Raw genomic sequence first — 12290 nt, forward strand, 5'->3', positions numbered from 1 at the left:
AAGGAGAGATATCTTCAGCATCTTTTGCCTATTTTTAAGGTCATAAATTGGTGGGTGAAATTAACTTACTATGATGAATGTAATTTAAACTTTAAGTGATCTGACAGTTTTCTACAACAAACATTTTGATACACATAATTCCCAGTAACAAACATTCTTAGGCTCAATGTTAAAAGCCACAATCCTTGGAACCATCAAAACAGAACTTTCAATATTTCAGGAGTACCCTTTGTTCTTTTTACTAAACCTAGAGAGAAATTCGGCTTTTTGATGATGAGAAGCAGAATAAATATACATATAATCTAAATGTTATGATAAATGGCACGTAAATATTTGCTAATGTTCTATTTCGCATTTTGCCTCAAAAATGTACTGTGTCAAAAGTATCCCATTTTTTCAAAGTTCTTGTTAAGCTACTAACCAGGACTACAACTTTGGTTATACATTTTACAGTGAATTAGGACTATATAGCTTATAATTCTTCACACTAACCACCTTTCTTCCATTTTATATGTTATTATTGTCCAGTACTTTATTTTCATATTGTTTTTATGCCCTCAAGGCTTTATGATTTTTTTTACAATTAATTCTTTCCTTAAATTATTACCATATTTATAAATATTTTTGTTTAGTATTCCTCCTAACACCTCACTCCTTCCTTGTGGTTTTAATTTCCTGAAATTCATATTCTATTAGCATTTACTGGAATGATATGCATTAGATACTTAGTTTCATTGAAGAATGTAGAGAAAATACCAGATCAAAACTTGACGAGTGGTAGTATCTTAAAGCTTAGGAACCATGTGAAATCAAAACCCTTTCAATGAATTATTTTGCATTTGGTCACTTTAAAATTTATTGGTCTATCTCACTGTTTTAAAGAATCTTTTACCCAGGCATGATTTTGTAGCATCATGCATTGGTCACTTGAAAAATAATGATTCATGGAGCTGAGCAGGTCTTTCCAATGTTAACATATTTCAGGATGTAACATTTTTTAAAATCACATTTGTAAGTAACACCCCCAATCTCATCAGAAAATTCTCACTGTGGGGATGCTGTTATGTCAGAGTGGCAGATTCAAGTTTTTCCAAATTCCAATTCATACTTGAAAAGTTTAATTTTATTATTGGCAACAAATACTGTGCCATTTTCCATGAGGTGACAGGCTCACTTTGTTTATTTATAATACAACATCTGCCAAATGCCCAAGTTTGAATAACCATAGTTTGTCTGTCAGTCATTCTTTCAGGTTAAAAAAGTGGTGTTCCATTAAAACAAATGTTGTTCTTTCAAGTTAACAATTTAAAAAAAACATGCCGTTTCCTGAGTTGGGAACGAGCTTGGCTTGTTTAAGAAGCTGAACAAAGTTCACTATGGCCAGACTAGAGTGGACAATGGGGGATGGAGGGAGCGATGGAGGGATGAGTGGATGGGTGGATGGGTGGATGGGTAGATGGATGGATGGATGAATGGATGGATGGAGAAAGAAGAAGAGAAAGATTATTCAGGGCACTATTGACAGACGATAAACGTTAGGATTTTCTTCCAGAGGTAAAGGAAATCATGGAAGGATTTTTACCGCGGTGGGTTGGCAAAGTCAGAATTACATTTTTAAAAGATTGCTTGGATGCCCTAGAGACAGAGGAAAGGGCAAAAGCTGAAGAAGAGAACAATCCAGAGGAGACTTGTGTCCCGAGGGAGATGGTGTGGTGTAGACCAAAAGGTTGCCACAGACACAAGAAGGAGTAATGGGTTCCAGCTCCTTGTTGGAGGGAGGTGGCCTGAGACAGTAAGGAGATCATATTGAAATGTGCATTTACTTTTCCCAGATCATAAAGAAAGCATGCAGTCCCATTCTCCTCAGAGATGTCAGTCTCCAGGCAGCTCCAGCTCTCAGGAAAATTTGCTATACTATAAAAACACAAGCTGGAGAAAAACATTCCCCGCAAGGTCTGATGAAAAGGTAAACCAAACACATCTCTGCAACTTCTTTCTAGATGAACTTGACATCTAAATAGAGCTTTATTGAACAACGGCTAAAAGATCATCACAATTGGCTTTAATTTTTTTCCCCTTCTGGTTACATACCATTATATATTACATATTTAATTTTTTTTTTAAAGATTTTATTTTTTCCTTTTTCTCCCCAAAGCCCCCCGGTACATAGTTGTATATTCTTCGTTGTGTGTCCATTTTTAGTTGTGGCATGTGGGACGCTGTCTCAGCGTGGTTTGATGAGCAGTGTCATGTCCGCGCCCAGGATTCGAACCAACGAAACACTGGGCCGCCTGCAGCGGAGCGCGCGAACTTAACCGCTCGGCCACGGGGCCAGCCCCTACATATTTAATATTTTAAAAAGCATTTTGCTATATAACATTTTATATTGCTCTTTCACCGGAGTTTTAACTCGCATATTTCCAGATTCTCAGTGTGTTTTTTTTAATTAATCCAAAAAATGGTGTTTTATATTTTAGGCTGTTCAATAATCTTTAGAATTAACAGGGATTTGCATACTGCAATTCTTTTTCCGACAGAAGATCCACATATCATATACTCACTTCATTTGAACAGTCCAACACCTTTTACTGAGTACTTATCACATGCCAGACAACATGCTGAGGTTAGGGTCCCGCCCTAGAGGAGACGTACAGAGGGAGGGATGCAAATGGATAACAGATGTATTCTTGTTAGTCCTTCATCTGTTTCCTGGGCTCAGGAAAAAAACAAGACAGACAAAGTTTCAAATCTTAGTTCCACCGCAAGTGACGTCAGGCATGTGGCATAAAGATGCTCACAATCTCTACCTGTGTTTCCCTCCCCTCCTATGTTTATGATGAGTAGGGCCACATAGGCTTCACAAACAATATACATCCCACCTCAATAAGCTTCACAGTGCAGATGCAGAAAGCATTGATAGATAGAAAGCGTATTATCCATTCCGAGTTTGGCGCCGGGGGGCCTTTCTCAATCGGTGGGGAGAAATTTCTGATTACTTTCAATGACAGGCAAACTCTGTCATGCCAATTTCATAATTCCTAAGCTGCAGTTACTTTTTCTGTGTCTATCTCCAGATCCAGGGATAAAATTTTTGTACTGCATATCTACAATAAATCAATTTGTGACTTGGCACTGGTGGAACAAATGTAAATTTTAATTAATTAATTAATAATTAGTACTTCCCTTTGACACTAAGATATTCATCATTTAACCTTTACTGCAGGATGTCCAGCACAACGAATGGTACATTGGAGAGTACAGTCGCCAGGCAGTAGAAGAGGTATTAATGAAGGAGAACCAGGTAATGCCTTCTACAGAGCCCATCTCATTGCTTCTATAGCCATCCTATGGTTTCCTGACCGTAGGCACGGGACGCAACAAGCAGTGTGCTTTGATGCAATAGTTCCTGCATTGCCCTGTATTTCTCAATGCTGGGAGGTTGTAATTGGAAGGGGGATTTCAAACAGAGTTTTAGATTTGAGACTTGGTTGGGTCGTCTATCTGCTGTGTAACTTTCTCAAGTCCCTGTATATCTTTAAGTGTAGTTTTCTTTATTTGTTAATTGAAAATAATAAAATCAACCCTAAGGAGCTGGTATTTTGGAAATCAAATATGAAAGCTGGGTTATAAATGGAGGTCACGTGGAAGGTGCTCTCCTTCTGCTTTCTTCAAGTTTCGTCTCCTTACTAATGGTCTGCCCAAGGTGGAGTTGGGTCTCTATGCCTCACTTCTTCAGGAAAGGAGCAGAGACCATAAATGCTGTAACAGTTAGGATATGATAGGTTATACTATAGTAACAAACAACCCCAAGATCTCAGTTGCTTAGTATAACAAAACTTTATTTCTTGCTTGCACTTCATGTCCAAGGTAGGCTTGGGTAGGGAGACCCAGACTGCTGGAGGCTCCATGTCAATGTGTGTTGACACCAGTCACACACTGGCTCTTAACACTTCACTTCTGCTCACTTTTCATTGGCCAGACCTAACTTCAAAGGGGGTGAGGAAGTACAAACATACCATGTGACCAAAAGGAGAGAAGACCTGGAGTATTTGCGATCGGATCAAATGACTGCTATAACTATGATCACAAATAGGGAATAGATATTAAGCAACTACTCTATGTGCAGAGAACTATCCTAGATTGTTTAGAAGTGATAGAAGGTTTCTCAAGGTCAATGCAACATCAAAACCTATCCTCAACTAAACACTAAATGGTCATGGTTGAATGAGGAAATACAAAACGAGTAAGTTAGTTAATTAGTGGATGGGTGAGTAATGACAGGTATCTAATAAAATTTTAATAAAATCTAGCTCTCAGAATTGATGTTATAAAATTAAATGAGATAAATTATATGTAAGTTGCTATAGTAAACAGAACAATGACCCCACACACATGGTGTCCACATCCTAATCTCCAGAGCCTGTGACCGTGTCACCTTACCTGGAAAAAGGAACTTTGCAGGTGTAATTAAGTTAAGAATCTTGAGATGGGGAGATTATCCCGGATTATCTGGGTGGGTTGAATATAATCACAAGGGTCCTTATAAGAGGGAGGCAGGAATGTCAGAGTCAGAGATGGGGGGCCATGAGTCAGAAGCTGGAAAAGGCAAGGAAACGGATTTTCCTCTAGAACCTCCAGAAGGAACCCAGCCCTGCCGACACCGTGATTTTAGTCCAGTAAGACCCATATCAGAATTCGACCTCCAGAACTGTAAGAGAATCCATTTGTGGGGGTTTTTTGGGTTTTCTTGTTTTTGTTTTTTTAAAGTTTCAGTGCATGGTTGTGTATCCCAGTTGTTAGTTTAGTTCTCTATGAGAGCTGCTGCCACAGTGTGACAACTGACAAACGGGTGGTGTGGCTCTACAACCAAGAAACTACCCTGGGCTGCAGCAGTGAGAGCACCAAAACTTAACCACTAGACCACCAGGGCTGGCTCAACACATTTGTGTTTTAATCCACTGAATTCATGGTAATTTGTTATAGCAGCAGTAGGAAATTAACACAGTTGCAAACCAAGTGTCTTGAACGTATAGGTAGAAATAGAAGGATCTCATTTTCCAGATGAGGAAACTGAGGCTAAGTCAGATTCTGGGTCACAAGGTGGAGAAAGTGGCAGAACCTGTATTCCAGATCAGTGCTCTTTTCACAAAATCACGGCTGCCTTTAGTAGCCATGAAAGCTCTTTACATTCTAGATGGGGACCCACGTGTGGTTAGGTGGTGCCCTGCCTCCAGGACCCTCCTTCCCCTCTCCCTGGGGAATCCCACATGCTAATCTCTGCTGGGTAGAATGGTGGAGCAGTGTGCTGGACTTGTGGAGGCTCAGCTCCAACCTGCGTTCCTCTTCTTGGCTAATAGTACCAAATGGGCCATCATACCCTCTGAGCCTATTTCTCAACCGAAAAACTGCTCTTAGAAGGCCTGCTTCTAGATGCCGATGTGTGCGTGGTGCTAGAAGAGCAATGTATAGGTCACGTAATGTCCTTCCAGCAACGTTTGGGCGCTCAGTCAATGCTCCCTCCGCCAACCCCTTCTGTGTGCCTGTTTCTGCCTCCTCCAGAAAAAAACATTGAGAAAACAGAGTCTCAGTTGAATAACTTCATATTTTCCTATTCTGTTTGTCTCAGTTAGCATCACCAAAATGTGTTTCCCATTTATAAAGGATAATTTAATTTAAATCACAGGATTGCCCAGATTTATTGTGACAAACTCATCGCAGAGTTTAAAATGATAAATCCCAAAATTGGTCACGTATCTTGGCCTCATCTCCCTCTCTATCTTTGGCAATGTTCTGTGCTTGAGTCTTAAGGCTTCAATTGCAGCTGAATATTTTAGGCAGAACAAATTCCAGAAAATCTCTCTATCCCATTTTATGTATTTGGGGGCTGGTATATTTAAAGAGCAAGAATTTGGGCTTGACTTTTAGGTATTCCATTGACTAGCTGTGACGCTTCGGGGGATTCACTTAAGCTCTTAGATCCTAATTCCCTTACCTGCAAAATGGGGATAAAACACCTCCTCAAATTTTATGTAAATATCAAACAAAATAATGTGTGTAAAGTGCTTGGCATCCTGAGGGCAATTCTCAATAAGCCTCAATCATCATAACATCTCCATAGTTTTATAGTATTATTTATAGCTTTAATGTATTTATAACATTATTATATAGTATTATAACCATTATTATCTATAATATCTATGTGTTAGTTATAACATGTATTATATAATAATATAGAATATAATTATATATTAAAATATAGGTATTAAATATAGTCTCTATATAACTATTATAAATATGAATTATTATATATATCCATCTTTATAATGAATAGATAGTAAGTGCTGCACACATCTACTTAGGTCTATTCTTTACAGATCTTACTATCTATTCTTTGTGGATCATTTATAACCATCTATACAATAATCCATGCAAGCACAGTGACAGATTTTTCAGTATTTTTCATCATAAATGAGATGATGTCAGCACAAAACTAGCGCTTGTAGGTGTGTTTATGTTCAGGAGGACTGCTCCATTTCTTAGCCTTTTATGACCAGACCTTCATCCTGAGCTATTCCCCAGGGTGTGCCTGATTATTTCTTTTTTTAAATTTTTTATGTATTTTTTTATTGAGGAAACATTGTGCAAATTTCAGGTGTACACCAGTATATTTCACCTTCTGTATAGACCACGTCATGCTCACCACCAAACGTCTAGTTGCCATGCATCACAGTACACGTGCTCCTTTACCCCTTTGGCCCTCCCCCACTTCCCCGGGGAACCACCTGTCTGTCCTCTGTATCTATGTGTGTGTTTGGTTGCTGTTCCCTGTTGTTTCTGCTTCCATGCAGTTTGGCTATTCAGACCACTTCACATTGTTGAGCTTCTTTTGGATAGCCTCCCTCTCCTCCCTTGGCTTCTGTCACACCGAAGCTTCTGGGTTTCCTTCTGTCTCTCAGACGTCTGCTTAAATTCCTTTTCTGTCTCCTCTTCCTTGCCCTGCACTTGCCTCTACCTCAACCCAGGCCAAATTTTCTCCTCCCTCAGAGTCTCTCCACTCATTTTAATATCAATGACTGTGAAGCCCCGCATCTTTTTTGGGGACCGTAGTCCTATATTGACATCTCCCCACACAAAGACCCAATTTATATGCTAAAAGCCTCTCCTGCTCAAAGCCTGTGATGGCTCTCACTTTTCCTGGAATAATACCTGAGCATCAGGCAGAACAAGATATATGTCAACATTGGCAGATGAAGGGAAGCACACCCAGCAAGGGGGAGGGAGTTACTCCAGGCAGAGGGGGTGGCGTGTGTGAAAGCTGGGAGCCCAAAAACAAGACGGCACCTTTGGGAAATGGTGGCTTGACTGGAGGCAGGATGCAGAGGCCAGAGACTGCAGGAGCGATGAGAGATAAAACCACAAGACAGGTTGCTGCATTTACCCATGAACGTCATGCAAATGATGTAGGCATGATGCTGAGTAGAGGATGTTGAAAGACTTGGAAGATGGGGTGTCATGATCTGATTGGTAGACTTCTCAGAACATAACAAGAATCCTCATACATACTGACACTCCTTAAATACTTACTGAATTAAATTGAATAAAGAACTGGTTTCCCAAAAATTAGAGCCATTTGGGAATCTCACACAGGCACGCATCGCTGTTGCCAACATTGTGAGGGTGGGACGCTGGCTTTCCTGAGAAGATAATCCTCCTTCCTTTTGCTTCAGGATGGTACTTTCTTGGTCCGAGACTGTTCCACGAAATCCAGGGCAGAGCCCTACGTCTTGGCGGTGTTTTATGGGAACAAAGTCTACAATGTGAAAATCCGCTTCCTGGAGAGGAATCGGCAGTTTGCGCTGGGGACAGGACTCAGAGGAGAGGAGGTGGGCATAACTTCACGGTTTCCCTTTTCCAGGCCAAAGACAACAAGTGAGGGGAGAGTTTGGGGGATGCTAGCCCAGTCATCTCCACATCCCCGTAACTGCAGGACAGGAGAAAAGAGCGCCGCCCTGGAGGTGGAGAATGTCATCTAGTCCTGCCAGGCCTGTCCACAAGCATCCCCGCACACGTCTCACACTTCAGCTCGCGGGGCCAGCGGTCTATCCTGACCATTCCATGCACCCTCTGTCCTGCTTTGCCCACTAGAGAAAACTCATTCTGCAAGACGCATCTAAATTCAGCCTCCCAGGAGGCCTCCACCGAACCCCACTTTAATGCCACATTCCTTACCTGCCCCGGCGCTTAACTCGCACTGCACGCATTTCTGACAGCCTCTGTGAGCATGAGGAATCGGTAGGTTGGTGTCCCCAAGTTGAATGTGAGCTCAATCACAGCATTCAGTGCTATGCTGAGCATGCCCACCTTCAGTACAGATCTGCTGATAGTCAGCTGGGTAAAGGAATGCATCAGTTAAAGCATTCATTAATAACTGTATGAATAAAGCAGAGAGAAAGGAGATTGATTTTCACTGCATGTGTTGTGCTAGGCCTGGTCTGTCTGCACTATCTCATTTTCATCCTCAGCAACTCTTTGACATAGCGATTGTTCTTATCTTAGATATAGGGAAACTGAGGCTCAGAAAATGAAGTAAATGGCTAGAGACACACAGGGAGTGAGAGGGCAGGGAGAGGCTGCTCTTTCAACTCTTCTAGGAAGGAAAGAAGAGAGGAAGGAAGGAAGGGAGGGAGGGAGAGTGGAAGAGAGGGATGGAGAAAGGAAGAAAGGAAGGAAGGAAGGAAAGAGAAGGGAAGAGAAGGGAAGGGAAGAGTAAGGTTCAAGTTCCGACTCACCATTTATTTACCAAGGATGTGAGCTCAGGCCAGTCACTTAACTTCTCTGGGCTTTAGTTTCTTCAAATGTAAATGTTCTTTTCAAGTCTAGACTTCTATAACTCAATGATTCTCATTTAGCATCTCCAGACCTCAATTTTATCTGTTGGTATATATTATGGGCCGAATTGTATCCCCCACCAAATTCGTATGTTGAAGCCCTAACCCCCAGAACCTCAGAATGGGACTGTTTTTGGAGAGAAGGTCTTTAAGAGTCAATTAAGCTAAAATGAGATCAGTAAGTGGCCCCTAAGGACTGGTGTCCTTATAAAAAGAGATTAGGACACAGAAACACACAGATGTGAAGTCACAGCAAAAAGACAGCCATCTACCAGCCAAGAGGAGAGGGCTCTTCTAGAAGAAACCAACCCTGCCGACACCATGATCTTGTACTTCCAGCCTCAAGAACTGTGAGAGAATAAATTTCTGTTGTTTAAGCTCCCTGCACCCCTTCTGTGGTACTTTGCTACAGAGGCCCAAGAAAACTAATATGATATGAAACTAGAATCTTCACACAAATATCTATTGTTCTTCAATAGATATCAAAATAAGGCATACTGCCAGGGCTGCCAAAATGCTCCAGGAAGGCACGTATGTGAAAATCCTATCAGCAGCTGTGTGAAGATTCCAGCTTAAACCCAGGGCCTGATCCAGAGCCCTTTTCTCAGAATCACACGTGGCTGGAGAGGTGTGCTCTGCACTGGCCGGGCTCCCGAGGGGTCAGTCCACCGGCCTTTGCTACAGCCTGGAAAAGTTTGGGCATAAAGGAGAGCATGAGTGGATATCTAGATTAATACCTAAATCTGCTAAATAGAGCCACATTAAGAAAGTGTTACGGCCAAACTCAAGAGAGAGCAGCCCATTTTTGCTTGTGTAATGAGGATTAGTGAGTTAATGAATGGAAAACAGTCAGAACCCTGCCTGGGAGAATCGAGTCCACAGTAAATGTTAGTTATTCTATTTTCATTATTATGACTGAATCATAATAACTAGGATATAGTTCCCCTCAACCAGATACCTCTTGTTAATGGACTTTCCAGCTCAATTTCCCTTTATCGTACTATACCTGCTTCCGACTTATAGAATTTCTCATTTAAAAAAAAAAGGTTTATACAACTTTCAAGTTCTTGGAATTAAGGATTCCTTTTCCTTAGAGACTACAGAAAATGGAAATCATGTGGCCTAACATGTGCGGGGCCTTCTGTGAGATGCTGTTTAATTTGCTCTCACATTTGTCCTCGCAAAAACTCAGGGAAGGACGCCTTATTAAACTCCTTTTACCAGTGAGGAAACTGAGACCTAAAGAGGTTACAGCTTTTTTTCCCCAACCATGCCATACTCTGGTCTGCTAAGAAAAGAGGAAGCAGTGTCTCTGTGATAACATCCTAATAGCATTTAATCAGATCATCACAGGTTCACTGACTGCCTCGGCAGGTAAATGGTCATCTATGACAGACAGCCCAGAGATTAGACTCTCAGCTTCCAGGTGAGTGGCTCTAATTATCATCGCTGAGGACCCCTTAGGGATTCCAGTGCCTACTTTAAGAAGACCCTTTTGTGTTCCAAAATTTTCTCCTCCCATGCATCCCAGGCAAGAGTTTCCTTTTCATATTATTTATTCACACTCACAAACACGTACTACGCACAGACACTATTCTGTGCCGTCAATGGTTATTAACTAACTTGAACAATTTTATCCCCATAGCAACCCTGTGAGGTAGGTGCTGCCAATATCTTCATCTAATCAATGGTGAAACTAAGGCACAGAAATGTTAAGTAACTGGCCCATGGTCACAACTACCGTATGGTAAAGCTGGGGTTCAAGGTGGCCTGCAAATCTGTTAACATCCTCATACAGTCTCAGATAAAATCATGACCAAACACAAAACAGTCCCCAGCCGGCTTGAAAACAGTGCAAAGTGCTGGCTGAAGAATCGGTAACACTTACAGGGAGCTTACTGTGTGCCAGGCACGGGGTGACAAATGCCTGCACTGTGCTGGAGGCAACGCTCCATTCTGGGTACACAGAGTGGAGTACAGGAGAGGCCCAGCCAACGAGGGGGTCCCCCGGTAATCTGTGCCTGTCTGCGTGGAGAGAGGCAGGGAGAGACTGGAAATATGGAGCCAGCCGTAGAGTACCAGCCCTGGCCAGCCAGAGGCACCTGCCACAAATTTCCTCAGCGCTCCACCTGCAGCACGCCTCAACGCTGCACCCGAGGTTTAGACATCACGTTTGTCAACATCTCTGTGACAGCTCGTAGAGGGGAGCAATTTCAGCCATCAGACTTTCCCGGGTCCTACAAATGTGTGTGATAAGCTGCTGAAAATTATGACGGATGTTTACTTGAAAAATTAAACTTTAAGGAGTAGGAGACAGAGACAATGAACCCATGGGTTTATTTCTCACTTCTTCTGTCTGCTTCTCTCTCCTCCCTCTCTCTTTTTCTCTCTTTCCTTCTTTCACCCCTATGAGCATACCCAAACAGAGTTATTTACCTTTCTGGCAGTGAAACATTGCCCACAATTGGTATATAGGGCTAACAAAAAGGTTTAAACAAATTTTAAAATCTAACATTAGGATGACATTTTCTGTCCTCCTGAAAAAAAAATCGTTTAATACAAAAATAAGAGCTTAATTATAATCTTTTTTACAAGGCTCTTTAGGGTAATATATGGGTTGTGAGCCTATTGCTAGAAGTCAATAATAAGAAATGACAGTATGATTTATTGTTCCTGTTTCGCTTGCTTCCTATGACTTGCTAAAATTACAATTTTATACAAAATGTCACCCTTGTAGATTACCAAAACAATTAACATTGAATTCATTATTTTGGGACCATCCTCAAGAAAACAGGAATAAGAATGTGAAGCAAGCATTTTTCCTCTGAAGATTAACACCAGGAAAGATGATTTCCTTTGGGTAATGTGGGTTAACCAATTTTGTGGAAGAGTTCTGCATGAAAAGTTTTTTCCATAAATCACTTTTTGTTGTGTCAAGTAGGAAGAAAGAGCAAGAAAACTCTGTCCTTAGTTTATAACTGGAAATGACGTATAAAAATTTCCTTTCTTCCTAAAAGCTTACAATGATAGTCTATAAACTTCTCTGGTGACCTCATTGCTCTTTCATCATATTCTTGGCAAACCTAGAAGGAAAAAGGTCCTAATAATGCCTGACATTTATTGAGCACTCACTGTGTACTGAACTCTCTTCTAAATGCTGGATATGCATCAACTCAACTAATGGCCCTCAGAGGTGGGTCCTAATATTACCATCGCTGAGACAGAGAGTGTAAGAAACTTGCCCAAGGTCACACAGCTAGTGGTTGGGAGAGCCCTGTTTGGAACTCAGGCACTTGATCTCCACAGGCCCTTAACTTATGACTTCAGTAGCAGAAAAATTACTTTCCCAGTGACAACAGGGAAGCCACCTTACCATAGCATCAGGTAGCAACCAATAGTCAT

At 41.4% G+C, this 12290-nt stretch overlaps 1 protein-coding gene across 3 annotated transcripts in view; it reads left to right on the forward strand.

The window, feature by feature from the left end:
• Nucleotides 1–12290, forward strand: part of CLNK (cytokine dependent hematopoietic cell linker) — a 154859-nt gene that overhangs the window by 136351 nt on the left and 6218 nt on the right. For all 3 annotated transcript variants that reach the window (XM_008518825.2, XM_070613237.1, XM_070613236.1), the window contains 3 exons: nucleotides 1833–1966; nucleotides 3224–3301; nucleotides 7728–7883. In XM_008518825.2, coding sequence (XP_008517047.1) covers nucleotides 1833–1966; nucleotides 3224–3301; nucleotides 7728–7883 — 368 coding nt within the window. The remainder of the gene's footprint in view (nucleotides 1–1832; nucleotides 1967–3223; nucleotides 3302–7727; nucleotides 7884–12290) is intronic.

The sequence above is a fragment of the Equus przewalskii genome, chromosome 3, assembly GCF_037783145.1.
Source record: "Equus przewalskii isolate Varuska chromosome 3, EquPr2, whole genome shotgun sequence".
Taxonomy (NCBI): domain Eukaryota; kingdom Metazoa; phylum Chordata; class Mammalia; order Perissodactyla; family Equidae; genus Equus; species Equus przewalskii.